At 44.1% G+C, this 26,772-nt stretch overlaps 1 protein-coding gene across 7 annotated transcripts in view; it reads left to right on the top strand.

Annotated features, from left to right (window-relative positions):
* hspg2 (heparan sulfate proteoglycan 2) overlaps window positions 1-26,772 on the top strand; it is a 536,580-nt gene that overhangs the window by 334,236 nt on the left and 175,572 nt on the right. For all 7 annotated transcript variants that reach the window (XM_080181499.1, XM_080181505.1, XM_080181501.1 and 4 more), the window contains 5 exons: window positions 1,349-1,407; window positions 5,031-5,195; window positions 6,420-6,530; window positions 10,719-10,819; window positions 11,933-12,113. In XM_080181499.1, coding sequence (XP_080037625.1) covers window positions 1,349-1,407; window positions 5,031-5,195; window positions 6,420-6,530; window positions 10,719-10,819; window positions 11,933-12,113 — 617 coding nt within the window. The remainder of the gene's footprint in view (window positions 1-1,348; window positions 1,408-5,030; window positions 5,196-6,419; window positions 6,531-10,718; window positions 10,820-11,932; window positions 12,114-26,772) is intronic.

The following is a 26,772-nucleotide window of genomic DNA, read 5'->3' as shown; positions in this document are numbered from 1 at the left end:
GTTCCTGAAGGTTTAGGTAATCAAAAGTTGGCGGGGGGTTTGAGGAAAAGCATTTTTATCCAGAGGGTGATGACGGTATGGAATGGTGGAGGCGGGATGCCTCACATCCTTTAAAAAAAGCACCTGGCTGAGTACTTGGCACGCCATAACATTCAAGGCTGGCAAGTAGGGATTAGGTGAGCAGGTCAGGGATTTTCATGAGTCAGTGCAGACTCGATGGGCAAAAAGGCCTCTTCTGCACTGTGATTATCCTGTGAAGAGTAAGAAATTAGCACATACCTAGGAACAGTCCTCTGCAAATCTCCTGAGTCACCGGGGTAATATTGCCGGCCTTTGGCTCTAGGGCATGTCGGCTAGCTGGGTGCAAAGGTCAGGAAAATGTGGGTGGTGACCACTTTCTTACCCAAGGTCTGTGCCTGTTCTCCATGACCCAACATCTCAGCATCGCCTTCCCCATTCCCCCACCAGACGCAGGATCAGCAACACAGTGCTGGGGAGTTGTGCAGCACCACTGGTCTGAATGCCTCAGCCAGGGAGTGTACAGTAGCAGGGGCTGTGTTGCCAAGCCAGCTTAGAACACTCCTCTGACTGGAGGATTCGTGAGGCTGCAGCTCCAAGGTGGAGAAGAGCCCTGAGGTTAAACTTTGCTTTCTGTCCCAGTTGATTTTCAGGCCTGTGTTCTGTTTTGTCTCCCGTTTTTGGCACTGAGGTCTCTTTTCCACACCCTCCACCCTTCAGCCTCCGCCTGACCCCACCCCAAAAAGGCTCCTCCAAACCACTAAAGGCCTGGGACAGGAACCCTTGGCCTTGGAAAATAATGGGAACCAGTTTGGATTTGCTGGTCCGGTCTGGGTGTTTGGGGGCAAGAGTTGAAAAGCAAGGAAATGGACCTCAACATGCTCGCTATAGTAATAATTCCTTACATGTATGTTGTGCAGGACTGTTGGGTTGAAATCATCATCTTAAAATGAAAAAGGCGCAGGGCTATCTGGAGAAGGCAGGGGTGTGACACCAGGGGAAAAGCTCTAACTGAGAGCTAGCACAGATACGATGGGTCAAATGGTCTCATCTGTGCCCTAACCATTCTACGATTGGAGGTTACAACAGCATAGAGAGGAACTTGGTATCAGTGCGTGGAGGGAAGTATAGGAGTGATGCCAATTGGAGTTTTCACCCTTGGAGTTGAGCTAAGAAGTGTAATGGCACTGCAGCTGTATAACTTTCTGCTGGCTTTTAATTAGTTTGATGTAACGCATTTGATTGAATGAGGTATCACTCACTTGGCAGTGGCACGGATACCCTGCTCTTTATTTTCCCTCTGTTAGTGATGTTTTGCCTTCCTTTTCAGCTGTGCCCCGGGGTATTCTGGCAATCCAAGAATCGCAGGACAGAGGTGTCATCCAGTCGGTACGTTGGTAGCAAGTCCTGGGAGATGAGGGCGTTTGAGATTTACCTTTTCACGCTATCTAAGTGGAATTGCTGAGCACTGTTAATATGCGAGGGATCTGCAGGCTGAATCTTTGCTTCCAAAATTCTTCTGGGGAAACCGCACACCACAAAGCACCGAGATATGCAGTTATCAAAGCCAGTCTCAGATCTTAAGTCTGATTCATAAGCCAGTTGGAATTCTGCAAACTCAAATTCACCATTCACACGCAACCTTCCAGGGTTAATCTCCCTCTCGGATTTCAGTCTGCAGCTCAGGAAATGTAATATTTGGAAAGCATCAGGTTCTTTTAATCCCACCAAGCGTGCACATGTAATGTGTTTTTTTTTTGATTGAGACCCTCAATCTTGTAAACATTTAAGTTCACAAACACGTTTTATTGTTGTCTTTAACCGTGTTCCATGATCTGTACCGCTGACTCACCCTCACACACACCACGTACGGGAGGTGGACTCCAGCGGCGTTTCCAAGTTGTAGCACGCAGTGACTCCAACATGGTTTAGATCCTGACAGTATGTTTCCCCTCATGGGGTAGTCTAGGGAACTAGAAGAGACAGTTTCAAAATAAGAGGTCTCCCATTTAAGACAGAGAATGAGGAGGAATTTCTTCCGCAAGGGTCATTAGTGTTTGGAATTCTCCTCCGCAGAGAGCAGGACAGACCATGTTCAAATCAGATTTTTGACGCATGGGGTGGGAGTGGGGTCGTGTGGTGGGGGGGAGACAGTAGTTGCAGGAGATGTTGAGGGGGGGGGGTTGCTCAAGAAGTTGGGGGGGGTTGCAGGCAAGAGGGTGGAATTAAGATCAAATCAGCCATGATCTTATTGACTGTTAGACTAGGCTCGAGGGGCCAAATGGCCTACTCCTGTTTCTTATTTTGGTAAGATCTAGAATATCTAACAGTCTAATGTGTTAATGTTTACATTACACGGTCATGGTTATTCTTGGCATAATACCACTTTGTGTAGGTAAGTTGAATATACTCAGCGGTATATTCATCCTCCATATACAAAGCTGTATCATATGCCCTCCCTCCTCCTCATCCTGCATTCATTTTTTGATAGCTGGACTATTCTACTCGTGCATTCAGCTCTGCATCACTACAGGAGGTTTTCTTCATTTGATCTGAGATTTATGGGGTTGATTTGTTTACAACAGCCCCTCCCCCCCAGGAATAAAATCCCACCAGGATGTCACCTGCTCTTGAGGGTGTAGGCTATGAGGACGGGTTGAACAAACTAAGATTGTTTTCGCTGGAAAGACAGAGGCTGAGGGGAGACCTGATAGAGTCTAGCCTGATGGAGAGATGCATAGACAGGGTGGATAGTCAGAGACTTTTTCCCCAGAGTGGAAGTGTCAGTTATGAGGGGGACAAGTTCAAGGTGAGAAAGGGAAAGTTTAAGGAAGATATGCGGGGAAAGATTCTCATGCCAAGAGCGGTGGGCACCTGGAATGTGCTGCCAGAGGAGAAGGTGGAAACAGGCACATTAGCAACATTTAAGAGACATCTGGGTGGGTACATGAATAGGGAGGGAATAGAGGGATATGGACAGAGTACGGGCAGAAGGTCTTTTTTACTTTAGTTAGAGCATCATCATTGGCACAGGATTGGAGGGCTGAAGGGCCTGTTCCTGTGCTTACTTTTCTTTGCTCTTTATAGACTATATGGCAAGAAAGGACACTTTAAGTGGTGAATTCAGGAAGTTTATTAACCATTAAAAGGGTAACAAGTCAAAAAGATGAAAAGCAAACTGTTAATTAACAGTAATTTGCAGAAATTAACAGTAAGAGGAGAAAACTTAACTCCAACAATTGAACAGACTCCTCACCTCCTTTCTCAGACCTGGTTGGCTCTGAAAGTATTGGTAATGTCACACCAACAGCTCCCAACATGCCTGTAAACGGCACACTGTCCACTGCGTCTACCTACATCTTTCTCTCAGCATCACTCTTTACGTTCTTTCCGTCTCGCAACATTTTTCTCTATTAGTCTCTCAGCATTTGCTGGCAGTGCCAGCAATGGGAGTGGGGAGGGGAGAGAGATGGGGGGGCTAACATCTGAGGGGGCTGGGGGTGGCTTTGCAAAGAGTGGAGATGAAGAATTCTCAGCCTGTTGTAGGGTTAGCGAGATAAGGAGGGGGAAAGGCCATGGTTCAACCAAAAATTGAAGAACACGTCTTCATGTCTGTTCATCCTGAAGATCCAACAGCATCCAAAATTAATATTGGTTGACCTTGCAAGTTCTGCAGCTTGCTGTGCTTGAGTGGGCTGTCATGCTTCCTACATTACAGCAGTGACTCTCAGTCATTCACTGTGAAACACTTCATTTACATCTTCAGGATCTGATAGTGCTATACTGAGGATCCAAGGACAGGTTCTTGCACCGGTCGGGGACCTGGTACTGAGGTTGGAGGCTGGATAGTGGTCTCACTCTTATTACAGGCAAAAGGCAATCCCAGGAAATGTCAGTGCTGCAGAATGGAGCAGATACTTACTGGACTTTGTCTCCATCCCTTTTTCCTCTTATAAGTATATTACAAATTAATATAACCTTGGGCATTGCTCTCTCTAAGTTGGCTCTCATTGCTGTGGTATCTGAAACTGTCTAATTCCTACATTCTGGAATTCCCTGTACACCTTTATCTCCCGACCGCCTTTAAAATCCTCTCTTGTTCAATTATCTCCCCTAGTCTATTCTATTTTGGGGAGTTTATGGTTCTTCTTCATTCACTCACACCTCCAAGTACATTCTTCTTTGTTGTAGGCATCAGATTTGAGAATATTACTAATGGGATTAACTTGGGAGGCTCTGTTAATTAATGATGGGTCACGTGTAATCTAGCAGTTTGCTCATAGAATCCCTACAGCCCAGAAGGAGCCATTCAGCCCATTGAGTCTGCACTGACCACAATCCCACCCACACTCTATCCTTGCACCCCCACGTATTTCCCCTGCTAGTCCCCCTTACACTAAGGGGCAAAGTAACATGACCAATTAACTTAACCCACACATCTTTGGGAGGAAACTGGAGCACCCGGACGAAACCCATGCAGACACATGGTGAATGTGCAAACTCCGCACAGACAGTTACCCGAAGCTGGAATTGACCCGGGAGCCTGGCACTGTAAGGCAACAGAGCTAACCACTGTGCCACCACGCTGCCCCACCTCATGTTCTCCCTGGGGATTTAGCTGCAGTGTATGTGGGTGCTGAGGTCCGACCTGATGTGGTAGGAAACCTTTTCAGCCCATCAAACAGCTCGTTAGCTGCATTACCTCTCTGCTTCAGAGTGGACATCCCTTTCCTTGTGCACTTCAATTCTGAGTATTCTGATGAGTAGTAAAAATGTCGAAATGGGTTTTTATTCACTTGAAAAATAATAGTTGATTAATAAAACAGTGACTGAATATGATCAAAAGGACATCAGGACTCAATTGGAATTTCCCTGGACCTGCTGTCAAGCTACAAGTTAAATAAAAGTTACAGAAGTGTATTGAAAGTAATCATGTTTTGCATTAACCAGATTTGACCCTGTTGGATGAAACACAACAGTATGAACATAACTGAATTTACTGTTGTCTTTAGATCGCAATCCTTTCCTGGTGACTGTTATCCCTGAGAGAACAACAGTGGAACAAGGTGGCAACGTGATACTGAAATGCCAAGTCTTTGGTCAAGCCCCATTCTATTACTACTGGAGCAGAGCAGATGGCCAGCCGTTATCCAGCCGTGTTCAGCAGAGAGAACAAGGTAACGGTGCACTGAGGATCTCTCCATCAACCTACTTGATACTTCAGTCTGCATTTGCATTGAAAACACATTCTGACTTGATGAAAGAGAATTTCTTGCTCCCAAGAGCTCGTAGCTGTTGAATTACCCAGCAGTGCATGAGTGGTAGCCACTCGGCCAACAAGCGTTAGTTAAAACCTGAGACCGTGTCCGTGAGCAGTCAAAAATTCGCAGACACTGGCAGGGGATTTTCCTCTGAATTAATTAAATAGAAAGAGCATTTCGGGATAGCACACTGTGCTGGAGATGTAAAGGTGTGCTGGTCCACATGTCCTGAGCTTGTGGACAATTCTGAAATAATGGAGAATGACCTCTGTCTTCCTTTTGAGGCAGTTGAGACAACTATCCTCTCTAAACCTAGCAATTCTGGATGAGCTTCAACCCCAAGTGTAAGGGCTGTATGATGTTCCTGTGTTATCATGTAGTAGTCAGGGAGGCTGCTGTTCAGAATTGGAAGAACTTAGTAGCTATCATTGACTGCTGCTTTGGGGATTTTTTTTAGTCCAGGGTAACTATCTAAAATATTGGAAAGTCACATCTCTATTTTTGGAACTGAGCATATCTAGGAATGGCTTATTAAAGCTAAATTGTCACACAAGGGTGATTTTCTCCATTGGACATTATTTGAACCATTCACGTAGTGCCCTAGTTAATACGAAGATGAATGAATCGTACACATATTGCTCTTAACTTTGTAATCCGTTAGTTTAACGGTTGAATTCCAGTGTTGGGAAAATTGCTTCATCGGTGCCCACTATAGATTCTGTGTCCTGAAGGGACTTGTTTGACCCATTGGCTGAATAATTGAACGTCCATATTTAACTATTTAAAAAGACAGGTTTGGAAAGAAGTGTAGTGAATTCACATGTAAAGTGTAGGCTTTTCAGTTTAATGTGGAAGTGCGCAATTTTTTATGATTGCATTTATGTTGCAAGTGTAGACATAGATTTGACATCAGCACTCACAAGTTTGCTGTGCTATTTTTTACTGAACTGACAGCGTAGTCACTTATCCCTGTTGTTGTGAAGAGTAACCTTGGGTATGAAATTGATTATGTTTCCCTCTGCGTCGATTGACTGTTGATACTGTGAAGCTGTACTGAGTTTGAGAATATTGGATTTGTTCATCTGTCGCTGTACATGGCATGAGGTGGCTAACAGTTGTGTCCGAACTCTTCTCTACCAGGTGAAGAGCTGGTGATCCGGGAAATTAAATCATCAGATGCCGGGGTTTACATATGCACCTGTCGCAATTTGCAAAGCACCAATTCAAGTCGGGCTGAAGTCATTGTTACTGGTGAGTTACAGAAAGAAATTCAGATCAGAATCAAAATCCGATTCGATCATACTTTGAACCATGGAAATGGACTGGGGTGGGCACAGTAAGAAGTCTCACAACACCAGGTTAAAGTCCAACAGGTTTATTTGGAATCACGAGCTTTCGGAGCATTCCTGATGAAGGAGCAGCGCTCCGAGCAGTGTTCCTCACCTGAGGAAGGAGCGGCGCTCCGAAAGCCCTGATTCCAAATAAACCTTTAGGACTTTAACCTGGTGTTGTGAGACTTCTTACTATACTTTGAACTAATTGCTGCAGCGTAGAAGCAATTCAAATCTCACTTACACAATCTCCAGGAAATTGAAGATTTCTGTATCTTAGTGCAGCTCCTTCCCCTCCAGCGTTTGATACCTTTCTTTCTTGTTTTCTTGCTTTTAAAAGAGGGATTAGCCATCTTGGTTTGAGGTGAAAGTATACTGTTCCATCAGTGCGGGTACATGATTCATCCTCTTTCCTCTCAGAAGAATGACCCTAGTTCTGTGACCCAGCCCACAGATAAAAGAACCAAATCTGGCACCAGTCATTTTTGGGGATAATTTATGAATCAGCGGGTGCTGGATTACACAAGCTTTATTTCTTGCAATATTTTCTGTTAGTATATGTTTCCAAACGTAGTGATGTCGTTTGACCAGTGAGGCCAGATTTTTCATCAGAGCCTGAGAAATGGATTTTAAACTCCCACGCGCGGCAGGTTGCGGGTGAGACGAGGGTGTGTAAAATCTGGCCTTTCCTCCACACATTTACCCCCTCTCCCTCTGCCCAACACCTATCCAGTGATGGGAACACCTCAGGTGGCCCACCTGTCCAATTGAGGATCTTCAGTGGCCCCCTGGGTATTTTACCAACTCTGGGACAGAGCTTTATCTGCACAGACTGGTGGTCATGATGTGGAGATGCCGGCATTGGACTGGGGTAAACACAGTAAGAAGTCTGACAACACCAGGTTTAAGTCCAACCGATTTATTTGATAGTAAACTCACAAGCTTTCAGGGTTTGTCCCTTCTACAGGTGAATGGAGAGTTCGCCATCCTTCATTCACTCTCCATTCACCTGAAGAAGGACAAACCCCGAAAGCTTGTGAGATTACTATCAAATAAATTGGTTGGACTTAAACCTGGTGTTGTCAGACTTCAGACTGGTGGTATCGGGCCTGGGAGGGAAGGAAGGAATCTCCTCTGTGCGTTCCTTCATCCCAACAGAAGCACCGCCTTAGGATTATCATCACTCCCTTAATCCTTCCCCTTGCCTATGATCTTTTTGAATCCAGTTTCCTACCCCCTTCTTCTGCCTCGCTGAGACCCTTGACCCCAGACTTAGCCATGCCCTTTGGCCCAGTGGGACAGCCTGGAGTACCGGCAGTAACCACGCCACCTTGTAATCGTAGGACCACACGATCTGATTGGCTGGCAGCTCTCTCAGGTGCAAGTTGCCCCCCAGAAAGGGGCTGGCATCTCCTCTTAATGCTGCTCCCAGTTTTAAATTGCTATGGGACAGCCATTGGCGACATGGATGGGCACCCGAGTTAGCTGGGTTTGGGGGGGAGTGGGAGAGCTGTGGCAGCTCTTAGAATCTGGCTTGTTGAAGCTTGTGTTTTCGTATGCTACTGGGTTTAGGCGGCTAATGGGGCGGCACGGTTAGCTGCCTCACCACGCCAGGGAGCTGGGTTCAATTCCCAGCTTGGGTCACTATCTGTGTAGAATCTACACATTCTCCCCATGTCTGTGTGGGTTTCTTCTGGGTGCTCCGTTTTCCTGTCACAGTCTGAAAGACGTACTGGTTGGGTACGTTGGCCATGTTAAATTCTCCCTCAGTGTGGCGACTAGGGGATTTTAACAGTATCTTCATTGCAGTGTTAATGTAAGCCTACTTGTGAATAATAAATAAACTTTAATAAGGGCGTGGCGGAGCAGGGAGCATTATTTGTTCAAGAAGTATTTGGTTTTGATTACCTTGTATATGATTGCTGAAGCCTGGTTCTCATTGATGTGTTTGCAACATGTGTTTTCACAAAAAAGATGAGTAGAACTGGCAGCTACCGCTGAACTCAATATTGCCAATTATCAAAGCACGTAGCGAACAGGCGCTTGGAGAGATCCTGTCAGATTGGAATGCATTGTAAATTTACCTAACCCTGAGGGGGGAACTTCTCACTCTGAGAAACCATTAACCTACTATAACAATTGCTTTAGTGCAGGTGAGTCAGGCTTTAGTGGAAACAGTGTGGTATAGCATTTATTTCCAACTTATAGCCACTAAATCTAAACTTAGTCCAATTCTGTGTAGGTAGCTGTTCGCTGAGTTCCATGAGTCACTTGGGAGGGGATTCATCTCTCAGCTGTCTCAGTCCTGTGAATCCCTCCATCTTCGGTAGTTTTTAAAACAGCATTTGGACAACATCAGGAGAGAGAGAGCTTATGATCTTTTTATATTTGTTTTTACGGGAACTGAGCATTGCTGGCTGGGTCAGCATTTACTGCTGGTCCCTAATTGCCCTTCATATCAGCAGACATTTGAGAGTCAACCACGTTGCTGTGACTCTGGAATCACATCTAGGTCAGATCAGGTACGGACGGCGGATTTCCTTCTCTAAAGCTCGTTAGTGAACCAGATGGATTTTTCCAACAATCGACAATGGTTTCACGGTCATCAGTCGATTCTTAATTCCAGATTGTCATTGAATTGACGTTTCACGATCTTCAGTGGTGGGATTCGAACCCAAGTTCAAAGATCTTGCTCAGGGTCTCTGGACTACTCATCCAGTGACAATATCACCACCTCCCTCTTAAGCACTCTGAGCACCAACTCCTTTTACAAAAGTGTACAGTCCATTACTCGCAACCAGAAGTCACCTGCTTTCAATTATGTGTTAATTTAAATTCTGGTTTGAGTCCAAGAAGCTTCCTGCATTGGTTTATTTAAATTCATCACTTTGGCAATAAGACAATTCGAATTGTCTTTCACAAAAAGTGAATTTGAATTAACAAAATGGCAGCACCTACAGAATTTACGTGTTGGGCAGTTTAACCATTGCAGAACCTCCAGTATTTCCAAATGACAACATTGCTTCTTAGTTACTCGGTTTTCCTCATAATCATATAAGCTGGCCTGGATGGGTGCAGCTCCAACAACACTCAAGAAGCTTAACACCATCCTAGACAAAGCAGCCCTCTTGATTGGCACCCCATCTACAAACATCCAATCCCTCCACCACCAACGCTCAGTAGCAGAAGTGTGTGCAATCTACAAGATGCACTGCAGCAATTTGCCAAAGATCCTTAGACAGCACCTTCCAAACCCACGACCACTTCCAAGGACAAGGGCAGCAGATAAATGGGAACATCACCACCTGCAAGTTCCCTTCCAAGCCACTTGGAAATATATCGCCATTCCTTCGCAGTCACTGGGTCAAAATCCTGGAATTCACTCCCTCACGCACTGTGGGTCAACCCACAGAACGTGGATTGCAGTGATTCAAGAAGCCAGCTCACCACCACCTTCTCAAGGGCAAACTAGGGATGGGCAATAAATGCTGGCCAGCCAGCGGCACCCGTGTCCCACGAATGAATTAAAAAAAACTGGAGCAAAGAATGTTGCCATTTATCAAAGCGTGGAGCGTGCAGGCGCTTTGAGTGATCCTGTCAGAATGAAAGTAGTTACCTTGGAATGCATTGTCAATTTACCCAACTCTAGGGGGAGGGGGCTTCTCAGCCCGAGAGACCACTAATGTATTGCTTTACCGCAACTGAGTCACGCGTAAATGTGAGTGGTAACAGTGTGGTATATTACTTATTTCCAACTTGTCGCCAGTAAATCTAAACTAACTTGGTACAGTTCTGTGTAGGTAGCTGCTCACATTAGTTCCATCAATCACTGGGAAGGGGATTCATCTGCCAGCTCTCTCAGTCCTGTGAATCCCTCCGTCTTTGGTGGTTTTGTGATGTGTTGTTTTTATTTACCATTCTGACTTTTTTCTCTCTTTTGTAATAATGGATTTTCCTCGTTTAAGATTTAACACAACAGCAGAACAACCAGATGCAAATTCTGGTCCTGTTTCTGTAACATTGGGCTTTCCAGCGCGATTGTTGTTGCTGCCGTTACTGGACTTTTCTGGATATATCCGTAATGTGCGTCTTCCCGTTTTATCCGCAGTCCCCTCCTTCAAAGCCATAACAGTGACCGTGGAAGAACCAAGGACGCAGACAGTCAGATCTGGCGTCACTGTCAATTTCATCTGCACAGCAAAGAGTCAGGTAAACGTCCCTCAGCCAGTCACTGGCTGGAAGTCGAGTGGTACTCGTGTGATAACCTGGTGCCTAAATAAAATAGCATTGGGAAATTCTGATCATCGTCTGGTGGCTCTGTTCACGGAGTTTGTTTTATTGGCATAACTTGCCAAAAATTGGCATAACTTGCACAACAGATTGAGGAACTTTAAACATAAATTAATTTCAGCATAACTCAGGTTTTTTTTTTAACAATCTTTTGCGTTAGTTTAAAAAATATTGTGCTGGAAACAGGCCCCACTGACCAAACTCCAAAGTGCCCCTCCCTCCCCATAGTGACAATCTAACTGGGACTCTCACTCCATGGAAACTGGGGCCATTTAATGCCTTTAGTTGTTGTTGTTGTTGTTCGTCCATCGTCATCGATGAGGACCTTGACACCATTAGTCATTTTGAGGCTGGTTGCGGTGTGTCCGGAGTTGACTGATCAGGGCCAATTCGGGCACGGAATGTCCTGGCACATAATTGGGCAGACTTGTGTAGACACTGTAGTTGTTGCACTAGTGGCTTTGGACTTGCGCAGCTCGCCCTTAAGTTGTGCTTCAGCAATGCACCTTGCTTCGTGAGCTTGACGGCCTTTGTGGACGAGGCAGCGGTTTTGTGCCAGCGTTTCCCCAGGTGGTCGTGTCTAAATGTTTTTAGTAGTGGTATCTGAAGAACCAGTATTGGCCAGGGCATTGGGAGTTCTTTGGACAGGGCCACAGGCTCTTTTCCTTCCGCTGGAGAGAGGAGATAGTGCCTCAGCTTTCCAACCCATCCACTAGACGACAGCTCTGACGTTGCCACATAACTGCAGTACTGCGCTGGAGTCTCAACCTGAATACTGAGCCAGGAGGTGGGTTTGTAACCCTGCAGGTAAGAGGACTACCCACTGCGCAGCAGCCAACCAGCACCCTTCTGAACTTGATCTTTTCATTGCTCAATTTGCAAAGCATCAATGCAAGAATTAGCAGTTTTACACGTGGACATGGTTACCAATGCAGATTTCTTGCTATTTCCTGGCTGTAGTATTGATTATAGGCTTGCTATGAAAGTTTGGTGTTCTGGGTGATGTGACTTCCATTTCATTTTGACTTCCAGTCCCCCGCGTACACTTTGGTGTGGACCCGGCAACTTGGAAGTAAACTCCCAAACACTGCAGTGGATTTCAATGGAATCTTGACCATCCGCAATGTTCGCCCCGAGGACGCGGGTGTCTACGTCTGCACAGGCTCCAACATGTTCGCCATGGACGAGGGGACTGCTGTCTTACATGTACCAGGTTCGTGAACTGCACCATTGAGTACTCATCATCCTCTCCTCCCATGGTGCATGGCATTCCACCAGCTGCCTCCCTGTGCCCTTTGACCTGCAAACAGCGCTGTGCTTTGCCCTGACATCTCCCTGCTTTACTCTTTCACCTTTTGCTCCCCCTTTGCTGTGGCTGATCCCTTGCTCACCTCTTTAAATTTTTCAAATGCAGCCTTGCGATACAGACTTTTCTGATTTTTGGGTATGCTTTTTTGTCTTATTGCCCTCTTTAGTACAATTTGGCCCTGTTAAATAGAGAATGACCCCCATTTCAATATTGATGGTGGTTGAATTTGATTTTGGTAAATAATAGGAGCTTTCTTGGGGAAGGTTGAAGAGTTTCTTTTAGCTTATTAAGCCTTATTATCGTTCACGCCATTTAATTTTCCTTAGCCCTGCATTAGTGGCATTAGTTAAGCACCGCATGGCTGACAGTCCCCAGGGAAAATCCTTGATCTGTATTTTCTGGCTGGTGTTGGCCAGAAGCAAATTCTTGATCGTGGCCTTTCCCCAAGGGGATATCTATCTCCGAAAGGTTTCAGTAAAGTCTGTCTTAACACTCTGCCAGAGCTGCAAACTCGAGGGGGGATAAGAAGAGGCGCACCTGGAGGCCCTGAGCTGACTTGTTTTTCTATAATGTTCTCACCTGGAGGACTTCTGCTAACCATGTCGAGGTAACCCCTGCAGGTAATCTGTAAAAGTGCTTAGCTACAGCCGTTCACGTATCAACAAGGCATCTAGAGGTCATAAATTCAGCACGGCAGGCGTTAGTGCAGTTAGCAGTGGGACCTCTTTTAAAACAAGAGTTATGCTAAACTGGAACTAAGGCTGTTAGTTGGAATTAAAAAAACGGTGTTGGCCCTGACTGGGGAGCAGGCTGGTGGAGCCGAATGGCCTACTGTGTGCAGTAATTGTTTTGCAGTCTGTCTAGAATTGAACATTGGCATAAAGTGGCCTGTGATGTTCCCCCGAACATGGATACGGCTAGCCCATAAATGTTCTCCTTCTTGCAACCAGAAGCCAGAGCTTGTGAAGAGAGAGAAGCTTGCAGTTAGCGATTCCTATGCCCCCTTTGAAATGTGAAAGCTAAAATCGAGGTAGTTTTAATACTTACACTTTTTAATTAAATCTACTTCCTTTATTTACACAACAGCTGTTTGCACTGCACATCGTAACTTGTAGATAATTTGCATACTGTATATTTTATGTATTTACCGCTTGCTGTAGGGGTCGTGTAATAAACACAAGGAAGAGTTAAACATATTATCCTGTAAATCTGAACATTTGAAAACCATTCGGTTTACAAAACCCTGCACCTCCAGTTATATTGGATCCAGGTGGCAGACTCCTGTTGTAGGAAATTTGATATTTTTGCTGAGCGGAAGACATAGTCGGGATACTGTGACGTGAAAGTGTTGTCTACCTCTGGTGGCAGGGGTTGTGAGGAGTTGAGCGGTAGATCTCAGAGTCTTCATGGTCAAAATGTCAGAAAACATACATGGTGCTCCTTGCATCTAATGTTGGATCACATTGTCTTCCCTGTCCTTAATGACTTTAGCAGTGTCTGGCATCTCTCGTATCATCTTACAGCACAGAAGTGAGACCATTTGGCCCATCCTCCTTGAAACATTTTCTTTCCAACTCCCCCCTCGCCCCGCCCTCCTCTGCATTATTTTGAAGTCCAGATGATTACATTATAAAATAAATGCAGGTTGCCTCAGTCCCCTCTCTTACCCTCCTCAGTGTTTCTGTTGGTGTTGGTCCTGGTCTTGGTCTTGGTCTTGGTCTTGGTCTTGGTGTTCCTTTCCATCGGTGTGAGGTTTATTTCTGCTGACGCTCTGTTCAGACACCAGGGTAGCCGTGGGTGATGAGGTGACTAGTCATGTTCTGGTGGTGCAGCAAGCGAGCCTTTTGGACATTCGCAAATCAACATCCAACCCCCTTCCCCCTCCCAAGAGAGCCTACCATCTTTATGACCCAGCGTGGACATTGTTCATAACTCCTCGGAAAGTTGTCCATGTCACAAACAGGTTTTTCCAAATGGTCCTTTTAGAGAAAGAACACTGGGCTGCATATCGAAAAGAGCTATTCAGCAGACACTGAAATGGCTAATTGAAATTGACAATTCCATGTTCGGAAGCAGTAACGAGAGTTGTTTTTATTTCCACTGGCATTAGAACCACTTGTAAAATGTCAATGAGAACCAGCATGTTGAAGTCAACCCCATTGACAGTATATATTTAACAGTATCTGAGTAATGTACACAGAAAGAAGCTGGTAAATTTTTAAGTATACACTATCGGAGGTACGCTGATCCTTTTTAAAATGATAAAAGATCGATGTCACCAAATTGTATTGATACATAAACATTTACAAATCTTACAGTACTAAGGTTAGGCTTTCTCTGTCTCTCCATTGCTCCAGTAACCCTGGCAACTGAAGGCCATGTAATTCCCATTTTATTTCCCTTTTTCTTCTTGTCTCTCCGTTTTCCCCTGGGCGTCGTATATACTATTGATGGGGTTGGCTCATACACATTTCAAAGCCGTGTTAACTGTGTGAATAACCAGGGAAATGTGGCTTCCCATTCGGGTTTCAGTGACGTTCCCGTATTCCAAAGGTGCTTGTTTCTGACTTATTTTGTTTGGTACTGTAAAGTTGTAGAATTTTTTTTTCCCCTCCTGATCCTGTGTATTTTTATGAAAACTTTAACTTGTGTGTAATTATCTGTTTTATTTAACTGTGAGTTCTGTCACTGATGGCCTGTTTAGCTGTACTGAATGAACTGTGTAACCCTTTTGTTTTTGGAACTGGTTGGATTTTGCCGCTGTTTATATCTCATAGGGCTCAAACAAAGTTAGACGGCTGCTCTAAATTTAAACCACCCCATCGATTTAAACGGCTCTGCCAGAGAAGTGGCGGGCAGCAGGGTTGCAATGGGTGCTGTTTCACGGGAATCGAATTGTGTTTGCTGGGGAGTGCACAGTTGGCAGCGAGTGAATCGAGCAAGTTAGCAGAAGGACAGACCCCGTTTCGGGATCAGCGGATCAGGACATTGTATGGTTAGCAAATTTACCTGGAAATGAAGTCACTCGGGCAAGCGTGGCAGTCGCTTTACACACAGCAAGATCCCACCCGCAGCCATGGCCAGTCTGTCTGTGTTTGGTGGGTCGTTAAGTGAGGGGAGTTCAACCGAGAAACCACTCGCACGCTTTGAAGTGGTGGCGGCGGTGGCTGTATATTTGAATCACTGGGATGGACGTGACATTCTCCGTTTTAACAAAATTCAACAGACCGTCAGTACTGTACTCAGCTTAGAAATTCTGCTCAATTTCTCACTGGTCCAAAGATGTGCGGGTTAGGTTGATTGGTCATGCGAAATTGCCCCTTCGTGTCCTGAGATGTGTAGGTTAGAGGGATTAGTGGGTAAATGTGTAGGGATATGGGGGTAGGGCCTGGGTGGGATTGTGGTCGGTGCAGACTCGATGGGCCGAAGGGCCTCCTTCTGTACTGTAGGGTTTCTGTGATTTCTATTTCTATGAATGTTAATCCACAACCTTTGGTGGCGCAGTGGTTAGCACTGCTGCCTCACAGCGCCAGGGACCCGGGTTCAAATCTGGCCTTGGGGTGTCTGGTTTGTGTGGAGTTTGCACCTTCTCCCCATGGGTTTCCTCCGGGTGCTCTGGTTTCCTCCCACAATCCAAAGATGTGCAGGTTAGATGGGTTGGCCATGGTAAATTGTCCCTTAGTGTCCCAAGATGTGTAGGTTAGGGAGATCAGTAGGGTAAATAGGTGCGGTTATGGAGATGGGACTTGGGTAAGATGCTCTTTCAAAGAGTTGGTGCAGTCTCAATGAGCCAAATGGCCGCCTCCTGCCCCGTAGGGATGCTGTGTTTCCCATTTGCCAATCAAGTTGAACAAGTTCCTTCAGTTAATCAGGATAGTTCATGGAAAAGGGGCTGTCATGAAAGAATAGTGTTAAATCAGTAACAAATAATTTATAGGACACCAGAGGTAATGTTCTAAGCTAAGGTTCCCAGAGGGATTTTTCTCAAAGTCTCACTATGAAATTTATTATCTTAGCATATATTTCCAGCAATGTATCCACACACTTTTTCCATCCTTCAAACATAGACAGACTCTGTGATGTTGAAATACAAGCACACCTATCACAATGATAAATCTACTCAAACTTGAAGGACAGCTTTTATGACTGCACTATATTAACCCAGTATTAAATTAATAACAGCTTTCTCTCTACAAGTCTGGTTGTGCAGGGGAAACTCTTGAGGGTTTTATATTGAGGAAGAAAAACACTTCACAATAATGAAGGAAGGAAGCCGGATGGGAATGAGAGGGCCAAGCTGTGGTCAGAGGAAAAGAGTTCAGAGGGGGTTTTTGGAAGCTTTGAGGCAAAGGGGTTTTGGGAAAGAGGTTCCAGCCAAAGAGATATTATGGCTGAATAAGCTGCCAACTACACCTCAAATAGAACCAGAAAATTTATCATCAAATCCCTACAGTGCAGAAGGAGGCCATTTAGCCCATCAGACCTGCACCAACAACAATCCCACCTATCCCCATAACCCCACGTATTTATCCTGCTAACCCCAGGACACTAAAGGGCAATTTTAGCATGGCCAATCAACCCAATCTGCTCATCTTTGGACTGTGGGAAGAAACCGGAGCACTGGAGGAAACCCAGGAGAATTTGCAAACTCCACACAGATAGTCACCCGAAGCCAGAATTGAACCCGATCCCTGACACTGTGAGGGATGCTATGCCACCCAACATATTTAATTTTTTTTGTACTGTCTCTGCCATCCAGTTCAATTCCCCTATCTTCCCGCACTTCATTGACTGTGAAACAGAATCACAGAATAGTCCACTGCAGAAAAGGTCTTTTGGCCCATTGAGTCTGCACCGACGCGTTTAAGGCCACCTGCCCACCTAATCCTACTTGTCAATATTGCCTTGCCCATAGCCTTGAATGTTATGGCGCGCCAAGTACTCATCCAGATACTTTTTAAAGGATGTGAGGCATCCCGCCTCCAACACCCTCCCAGGCAGCGCATTCCGGACCGTTACCACTCTCTGGGTAAAAAAAAGTTTTTCCTCAAATCCTTCCTAAGTTTCCCACCCCTCACTTACAACTTGTGTTGCCTCGTAACTGATCCTTCAGCTAAAGGGAACAGATGCTCCCTATCCATCTTGAACACCTCAGTCAGGTTGCCCCTCAGTCTTCTCTGGTCCAGAAAAACCCGAGCCTACCCAACCTCTCTTTGTAACTTAAATGTTCCATCCCAGCCAGCATCCTGGTGAATCTCTTCTGCACCCCTTCCCGCGAGTTCATATCCTTCCTATTATATGGCGACCAGAACTGCACACACTATTCCAGCTACAGCCTCACTAAAGTTCTGTACAAGTCCAACACGACTTTTGTTTTTGTAACCTGTGCCTCAATTGATAAAGGCAAGTATCCTCTATGCCTTTTTCACCACCCCACTAACACCTTTCTGCTTTCCGCGATCTATGGACAAACACACCAAGGTCCCTTTGTTCCACAGAACTTCCTAGAGTCATGCTGTTCATTGAATACTTCCTTGTCAAAATTACTACTTCCAAAGTGTATCACCTCACACTTTTCAGGGTTAAATTCTGTCTTCCACTTCTCTGTCCATTTGGCCCTTCTGGCTATATCTTCTTGTAGTCTTGGGCAGCACGGTAGCACAGTGGTTAGCATTGCTGCTTCACAGCTCCAGGGTCCAATTCCTGGCTCGGGTCACTGTCTGTGTGGAGTTTGCACATTCTCCTCGTATTTGCGTGGGTTTCCTCCGGGTACTCCGGTGTCCTCCCACAGTCCAAAGATGTGCGGGTTAGGTTAATTGGTCATGCTAAGAAATTGCCCCTTAGTGTCCAGGGATGCGAAGGTTAGAGGGATTAGTGGGTATAATATGTAGGGATATGGGGGTAGGGCCTGGATAGGATTGTGTGCGGTGCAGTCTTGATGGGCCAAAGGGCCTCTTTCTGCATTGTAGGGTCCTATGATTCTAGTTCAAAGCACTCAGCCTCATTGTTAATCACCCCCCCCCCCCAATTTTTGTGTCATTCACAAATTTACTAATCCTAATCCACACATAGTCACCTATATCATTTATATAAATGATGAATAATTGGGAACTCCTGTGATATGCCATTGGGTACTGGCTCCCAGTCACTAGAACAATCTGCTGCCATCACCCTCTGTCTCCTACAACTGAATAAAAACAAAAGGCAAATTACTGCAGATGCTGGAATCTGAAACCAAAAGAGAAAATGCTGGGAAATCTCAGCAGGTCTGGCAGCACCTGTAAGGAGAGAAACATGGCCACGGAAACAAGTGGAAGAGGCTGTTAGTGGCAGTCCATAGAAAGAATAAAGGGTGTGAACAGCCAAATGGCAGAGAAACTGAAATCAGAGGGTGTACTGTGACAGAGGAAGATGTGTGGTGGGGGGTGGTGGCAGAGAGATAAGATTTAGAAAAAGGGGGGAAAGGTGAAACAAAGGGGGAGAAAAGGTAAGGAAAGTAGAGGGAAAGAGTGGGGGGGGGGGGGGGGGAAGAAAAATAAACCAGTTTTGAATTCACTTTCTCAAATTACCCTGTATCCCAAATGCATTTACCTTCTTTATAAGCGTGCCTTGTGAGACCTTGTCAAAGGCTTTGCTGAAATCCATATAAACTACATCCACTACGCTACCCTCATCTGGTCGCCTCCTCAAAAAATTGAACCAGATTTGTTATGCATGACCTCCCTTCCTTTACCTTTCTATTTTGCAATTTATTTTAATTTAGTAATTTGCCACTTAATCTTCTTTCTTGGCCTTCCTGCTCCTACCATCTGTTCTGGAGGAGCTGTTATTAGAAGGGGCTTCCAATGGCTGGAAGACATGTTTTGCAGAGTCTCTGGGTGTGAATAATGACATGATGAGACCTCTCAATTCCCATCTTCTGGCCCTTTGTTGTCACAGTAAGAAATCTGACTACACCAGGTTTAAGTCCAACCAATTTATTTGACAGTAAACTCACAAGCTTTCGGGGTTTCTCCCTTCGTCAGGTGAATGGAGAGAATGGAACTCTCCATTCACCTGAGAAGGGAGAAACCCCGAAAGCTTGTGAGTTTACTGTCAAATAAATTGGTTGGACTTAAACCTGGTGTTGTCAGATTTCTTACTGTGTTTACCCCAGTCCAACGCCGGCATCTCCACATCTTTATTGTCGAACCAGTGACGGATAAATTGTCCCATAAGTGGGAGGGTCATGGGGAAGAAGTGGAACTAATTGGGTAGCTCTTTGAACACAAGAACATAAGAAATAGGAGCAGGAGTAGGCCATCTAGCCCTTCGAGCCTGCCCCGCCATTCAATAAGATCATGGCTGATCTGAAGTGGATCAGTTCCACTTTCCTGCTTTCTCCCCATAACCCTTAATTCCCTTGTCTATGGCTACAAATGGTTATTTCCTTCATTGTGTAATTTTATATCCATGGATATTGTTTTATGCCCCTGTTGTTGACACTGCCGTTCCCACACAATAATTTATGCAGAGGCAACCTTCGTCATAAGTGGATTGAATCCTACCATAAACGGTACAAAATTAACAATTTGCATTTGCCGCAGTCGCGAGGATTTCCGAGCAAACTCTGAATGAGCTTGTTATTTGCAAGGACCAAACTAACCAAACAAAAAACATGACTAGATTGATCAGGATTTGTTCTCTCGCCACATAACCAAAGCCAGTAAACACGACCGTAACCAGTTCAGAAAGGGATTGTACTCAAATTTTGCCCACTAGAGTTACTGGCATTAAATAAAGGCAGGCCAGGTATTTAGGTAAGATTAGCTGAGGACTCAACTTTCACTTGCTGTGCACTGTAAAACCCATTTTTATAAGGAGCAGGGATGGTCCCGCAATGCATTATTCAGTCAGCTGTTTGTTTGAGCCCTTGAACAGAGCAACACTGAGCTACAAATATATCAAACTGGTGTCTGCACTTGAGATGAATGATGAGTTGGCCTGCTTTCTGTACAGAGACTAGCAGTGAAGATTTTTGCTTTCAAAATGCGTGTGGAGGCCAGGTTAACATTGGTTCCACTTTTTCTAGTCCAGAAGAATGCTTACACAACTGCCAGCCTTTGTTGTTTAGTTACTTAGGGAGATTAATGAGAAAAAGCATGGGATAATGTTTTCCCATTTCAAATTCTGAAAGGGGAGGCGATGGCCTAATGGTATTGTTCCTGGATTATTAATCCAGAAGCTCAGCTAATGCTCTGGGGACTTGGGTTCCAATCTGGATGGTGAAATTTGAATTCAATAAAAAAAATCTGGAATTAAGAATCTACTGATTCCATTAAAACCATTGTCGATTGTCGGAGAAAACCATCTGGTTCATTACTGCCCTTTAGGGAAGGAAATCTTCTGTCTTTATGTACTCTGGTTTACATGTGACTCCAGGCATAGAGCAATGTGGGGTTGACGTTCAGTTATCCTCTGGAATTGCCAAGGAAGCCACGCAGTTGTTCAAGAAGGCATCTCGCCACCAGCTTCTCGAGGGCAACTGGGAATGGGCAATAAATGCTGGCGAGCCAGTGATATCCATGTCCCGCGAATGAATAAAATCGATTTGTTGGTTCTGCACAGGGTCAGAATCTACCCTGCACTGATTGAGTAAAAGGCAATTGTTGCTAATGGGGAAAAAGATTCAGTGCACTGCCGTGGTTTTAATTCCTTTTAGATAGGAGTCCAGCATACCAAGGAACCAGAGCTGGCAGTCACTTGTTGCTGGACAGCAAGGAGAGCGAAGCTGACTAGTAAGAATCATAGAATCCCTACGGTGCCAAAGAGGCCACTCAGCCCATCGAGTCTGCACCAGAAGGGGGGGGTGGCAATTTCGTAATGAAGTGTCTTTTTTTCAGATTGTTGCTGAGGTCCTGCAGTAGAACTCTGCCCTGTTCCCAGTTCAGTCTTCATTTCACTCGAGAGCGGCTGAATGCTGGTCCCGATATGTTTCGCTCAATGGCGGCGAGGCACAGTGAGCGCGCCTGCTGTTTTTAAACCCATTTCATCGGCGGGGGGAAAACATGAAGGAGGCAGAAGGCTTGGCAGGATTGATGAGGAGAAGTTGACTGTGGTACTAATGACCAGGTTGTACAGCGGTGAGATCAGAACACTTGCCTCGCAGCTCAGATCATCAGGTCGAGCCCCAAGCTCAGCAATGGCAGCTGAGCTTTTTAGTCCAGGGTGTGAAACTGCTGTGAATTTCCAGCTGGTGATTTTAAATGGCAACGTGGTGGCCTTTTTTTGTTTAATACGCAATAGACCCTTCAGTGGAATCATAAAATATATTTACCAGTATCGTCAGTTTAATCCAACTGCATTGTAAAATTGGTTCAAAATCAGACAAATGCTACTAAACCTGAGATGGCTGGAACACTGGTAAATGGCATTGGCCATGTTTGACTAGATCAGATCATTGGGAGTGATTTTGCAATATTTATCTCCGGGCAGGTATTCTGGCCATGCTTCTTGTTACGAGTACAGCTTTGATGAAGAAGAAACATTGGCAGAGGGTCGTGTTATAAACCCCGACTCCATTCTCCCAACTAATATTAGGATTCAAGAGGCAGTCCATCATGTGTTGAAAACTGGTGGGGAACCTCAGAGAATAAAAGATTGAAATGGTCACCTCTCATAGTCGGCATCCAGCGATGAAAAACATTGGCCTAATAAATTGGGTTTATTAATAAATTGAGAATGTGTAGGTACCTGGGCAAATTTACCTTACGACAGAGTGGTCCAACCATTGCCCATCAACAGTACGAAGGGTCATGTGTGTGTGGATAGGTTAATGTTGCACTGTTATTCTCTGCACAGAAAGCAGGTATTCTTTCCAAAGGCTGAATGTACACTTCTTATCGGTCAGACTGGCAGTGAGAAGTGTCACAAAACAAGAATGGGTTTCTGCTGCTGTCAGGTTTTACCATTGAAAGAGCCATGTACAGAATCCCAAACTTGAACCTCGGCTGCTGAGCTGTGGCGGGGAGGGACTTCTATGATGAGAGCGTTCAGGAGATGTGTTTCGCGGAGCAGTTCCTGTAGCAATAGCAAAGGTAGCCGTGGACGGTTTGGGTCCTTCATGGCTTCACATGCAACTTTGGCACAATGGCAGGATCGTGGGGAAATTAGATGTTTTTGATCGTGTTATTGAAACAGTTTGTCTACAGTTTTTGCTCTTGCTAAGTGGCTCGCTCTGTGAGCCGTTTAAATCCCTTTTCCATTATGTTCACTAAGTTCCTGATAAGATGGTGCTTTTTTATTACAGCTGTTACTGGTGCTTAATTGATACAATGTGAAATACTTATCCACAATTACCTCCCTTCCTCCTGCCACCATTATCCATGGTGAACCAATTCAAAGATAAAAGCCGTGTAAATCTGTTTTATTGTATTTTGTACAGAAGTAAAGCTTTTGCATATACTAACATGCATGTGTGTGCCTAGCCTTTTTTATATGTAATCAAGTGCCTTCAAACCTTGCTATTTACGCATCATTGCTTTTTACTTTTTTTTGCATACATTCATTCAATCACTCATCTCTGTTGATTAGCATCTCATTTTAAGGACTGCATTTTGATATAAAGGTTTCAATGTTTTCCTTTCGATAGTTCATTTTCTTGTCTGAAATTGGGCTTGCACAGACCATCGGGAGTATGGTGCTCTCAATTTCAAGACCGCAGAGGCAACATTAAAAGAGATCCGATTGATAATTCGACAAATTAACCTGGGGTTGGGCGGTGTGATGGTCTGCTCATTCACAAAACTCAGTGCAGACATTGATCCACAAGAATGATCATCCAGGTGGAAGTTCAGGGTGGGACGGGGAGCACTTGGCAAAGGAGAGTCTACAAGAACAGCGTTCTTTTATGTGTCATCAATTTGTCAATCTCTCAACACCCTTAACATTTAAATTTCAGGTGAGGAGCAGCCATACCAATCAAACCTTGCTCCTTTGAGATCTTGGTGCCGCACAGAGGCACATTTGCCATGTTTTACGCAGTTGTTCCTTGTTTTGTATTTCTGCTCGGTCCTTGTCCTGAGCTACATTCTGGTGGTAGCCAGCACAAGCAAGTAGTATTTGTTTGACTTGATTCTCCTCTGTTAAGTCATGTTATATATTATAGCAATTTAATTGAATTTTATTTCATCAGAGCTTACATAGAACTGCATAGTATTTACCAGATGGAAGCAGGCCATTCGGCCCAACTGTCCCATGTTGGTGTTTACGTTCCATGTGATTATAAGAGTTCTTAACAAAACATTTGCTTTGACTGTTGCTCTTTGAAATTGCTCAACGCAAACTGGAGGAACAGCATCTCATCTTCCAGCTGGGCATTTTACAGCTCAACATCGAACTCAACAACTTCAGATGATTTGCTGTACCCCACCTCGACCTCTTTTTTTTAAATTCTATTTTATTTAACTTTTTTACTGTTCCCTGCCTTTTATTTCTTTATTGTCTTTCTTCATTTTTCTTCCCACTCTACTCACCTACTTCACGTGCCTTCACTTACCTTTTCTCCCCCTTTGCTTCTCCTTTTCTAATGTATTCTCTCTGTGGACAGCTATTAACTGGTTTCTCTGGCTATGACTCATCTTTCATTCCCTCACCCTGCAGTATAAATATCTCCCACTTTCTCTGCCTTTTAGCTTTGACAAAGGGTTATCTGGACTCGAAACGTCAGCTCTTTTCCCTCCTCACAGATGCTGCCCAGACCTGCTGAGATTTTCCAGCATTTTGTCTTTTGGTTTAAAATATTTGCTTTGCTGTGCAGTTACTTTGACATTGATTTCCAGGTTCGGGATAACGTTTGGTTGGCAATATATTGCACTAATGATTCCAACTGAACCCTTGTTAGTTTATTACAATCAGATTCAAAATTTTTACTGCAATTTCATTCTTTCTTATTGAATATTACCACCAACCAGCGAGAATGTTCTATCCCAGTTAATGTGTTGAATGATATGAATTGATAATATGGGAACAATTATGGTACTTGTTATGTGAACTTGTCCTGTCTCCTTAAGCTTAATTATTCCTTTTTATGACCAAAGTCTTAATTCCTCTATATGCTTGGTACAAATGGTATTTGAATTATACACCACGTACTTATAAGACCTTTACTGTTGGAAAACTGTTTGTCTTATGGTTAAGTGGGCAGCGAGAAAATAGCCTGTGGATAAAATAGTGCTGCATGCAGAGTGCATTCTTTCCCATCATGTTTCAGATGCCTCATGGAAGAGTAGACAAATTGGAACAAATTTCCTTTCCAACTGGTTGATACGTGCGTGGATTTCCTCCAACAATCCTGACAAGGAGGCCGATGATTTCAAAGTCAGATCACCATTTTAAGTTCTGACTCACAGTTTCAAAAGGGAAACAGCCTTATAAAATGCTACAGATTCAAGTTGACATGCAGATTCCAATTTCAAGGCTTCCTAACCGTACAACAGTTAAGCTCTGAATGACCTTTAAGCTCACTTCACAATTAGATAATGAAGGGATACAGTTCTACCAAAGGATAATGTTCTTGTCAATACTGAACAGCATATCATCTAACTTGCAAAGAGCAACATTGTGGGAGACCCACTAGTTACGTCATAGAATTAACTTCTCCCTTTCATACTCTTGATCAGATCTTATTGTGACAACTTTAAAATGGTGGCAGAAATCTAAGAGTGTCTTTACAGGAAGGATTTGGCAGCACAGCACAAGGTTTTCCATTGCACTAAAATTGAGAGTGCAGAAAGAGTTAGTTTGTCGATTTAAATCCAGATCAAAACTGGACCTGGAAAATTAAACCCTGATTATCTGTGGGTTTTAAAACTGATATGCAAATCTCTAGTCACATTGTAAACAAGGTCATCAAATTTCTTTCCCATTGTGGCCCCTCTTATGATGCGAGAACCCCACAGTCCTTGAAACTCAGCTTCCTAAAGAAACCCAACATCAGGTTGGGATTGACCACTCTACATTGATTCTTCAAATGTTTACCATCCCTGTACGACACACAGGTTAACTAATCCTGAAGAAGTTGATACTTAGAGTCACCTGGTGGTACAAACTTGAATATTGTTGAAAGATGTGTTGCTGAAGCTTTTCTTCTTGCACTCATCAGAACAGATACAAGAATGCCAAATTTCAAGCAATCGCGACAGTTTGTATATAACAATTTCCTCCTCCTTTGAATTTCCTAGAACCTTTAGTTTCCCGTTATTTTCTCCATGGCAACACCTTGACCAATCAGAGTTGATTTCCCAGCCGGTCAGCACTCTTGTATAAATTGTTGTGATCATTTGAAATTTGGCATTCTTGTGATTGTCCTGATAAGTGATAGGTGAAAAGCTTCAGCAACATATCTTTATTTTAGGCAATATTCAAGTTGGTGTTTATGTAGTATACTGCAAAATGGCAAGTGTCCCTGATCAAATATAAAACAAATGCAAATCGCACTACAATCAAGAATTGATTGATCCTATCCCTGTTTTGTGTTTTTACTCTGGAGTGCAGTAAAGTTAGACCTGGGATCTCTATTATTTAAACAGGTCTTATTCTAAAGAAAAAATGTTAGCTTTTTGAATGGACCTATCATATATTAAGCTGATGTTTCTCTTCACCCTAACTGTAAATGCAACACTGTTATGCACTCTCCCTTTTCCTTCTCCCCATGTACTCTATGAACCATATGCTTTGTCTGTCACAGACAAAAGAAACAATACTTTTCACTGTATCCCAGTACACATGACAATAAATCAAATCAACTTATACTGATGAGCTAATAAAGCCTTATATCAAACAAACACTTAATTCCAGTATCCTATTCCTTATACCAATAAGCATTGGAATCCATAGTCCCACATCAAAGACTCTATAGCAATGTAGCTGTCAATAATTCTCTGATATGAAAAGCACCCTGCTGTGATAATGAATGGTTGCGAAATGAATCGGGCAGCACTAATCTAATAATTTCTAAAAATTCTTTCGTGGAATGTGGGCATCACTGACAAGGCCAGAATTTGTTGCACATCTGTAATTGCCCCTGAACTGAGTGGCTTTGGATCTGGAGGCCAGACCAGGTAAGGACAGCAGATTTCCTTCCTGAAAGGGCATTAGTGAATCAGATGGGTTCTTAGAGCAATCGATGATGGTTTCATGGTCACCTTTACTGAGACTAGCTTTATATTCCAGATTTATTAATTGAATTTAAATTCCATCTGCTGCTGTGATAGGAATTGAACCCATGTCCCCAGAACATTAATCTGAATCTGTGGCGTACAACTATAATAGCAACATTATCACTTCCACCGTACCCCCATAATAGAAGTCCCCTGGCTTATGCTAGCAGATAGAATGAAAAGTCTCCACACTTTTTTTCAAAGATTTAAAGGGCTGAACTTCTAAAAGTCTCGTCAGATTGACAGCTCTCTTTGCCAAGTCTGTTGACCATTCAGATGAGTTTGTGCACCTTTTACCCATACTTGTGCCTACATTTAACAATTTCAAAGGACATCTGACCTACTGTAAAGGTGTTCCAGGACCA

Source organism: Carcharhinus amblyrhynchos, unplaced genomic scaffold, assembly GCF_965287045.1.
Source record: "Carcharhinus amblyrhynchos unplaced genomic scaffold, sCarAmb.v2.hapA scaffold_41, whole genome shotgun sequence".
In the NCBI taxonomy this organism is placed as follows: Eukaryota; Metazoa; Chordata; class Chondrichthyes; order Carcharhiniformes; family Carcharhinidae; genus Carcharhinus; species Carcharhinus amblyrhynchos.
The sequence above is the reverse complement of the archived record's forward strand: the minus strand, read 5'-3'. Positions and strand labels throughout refer to the sequence as shown.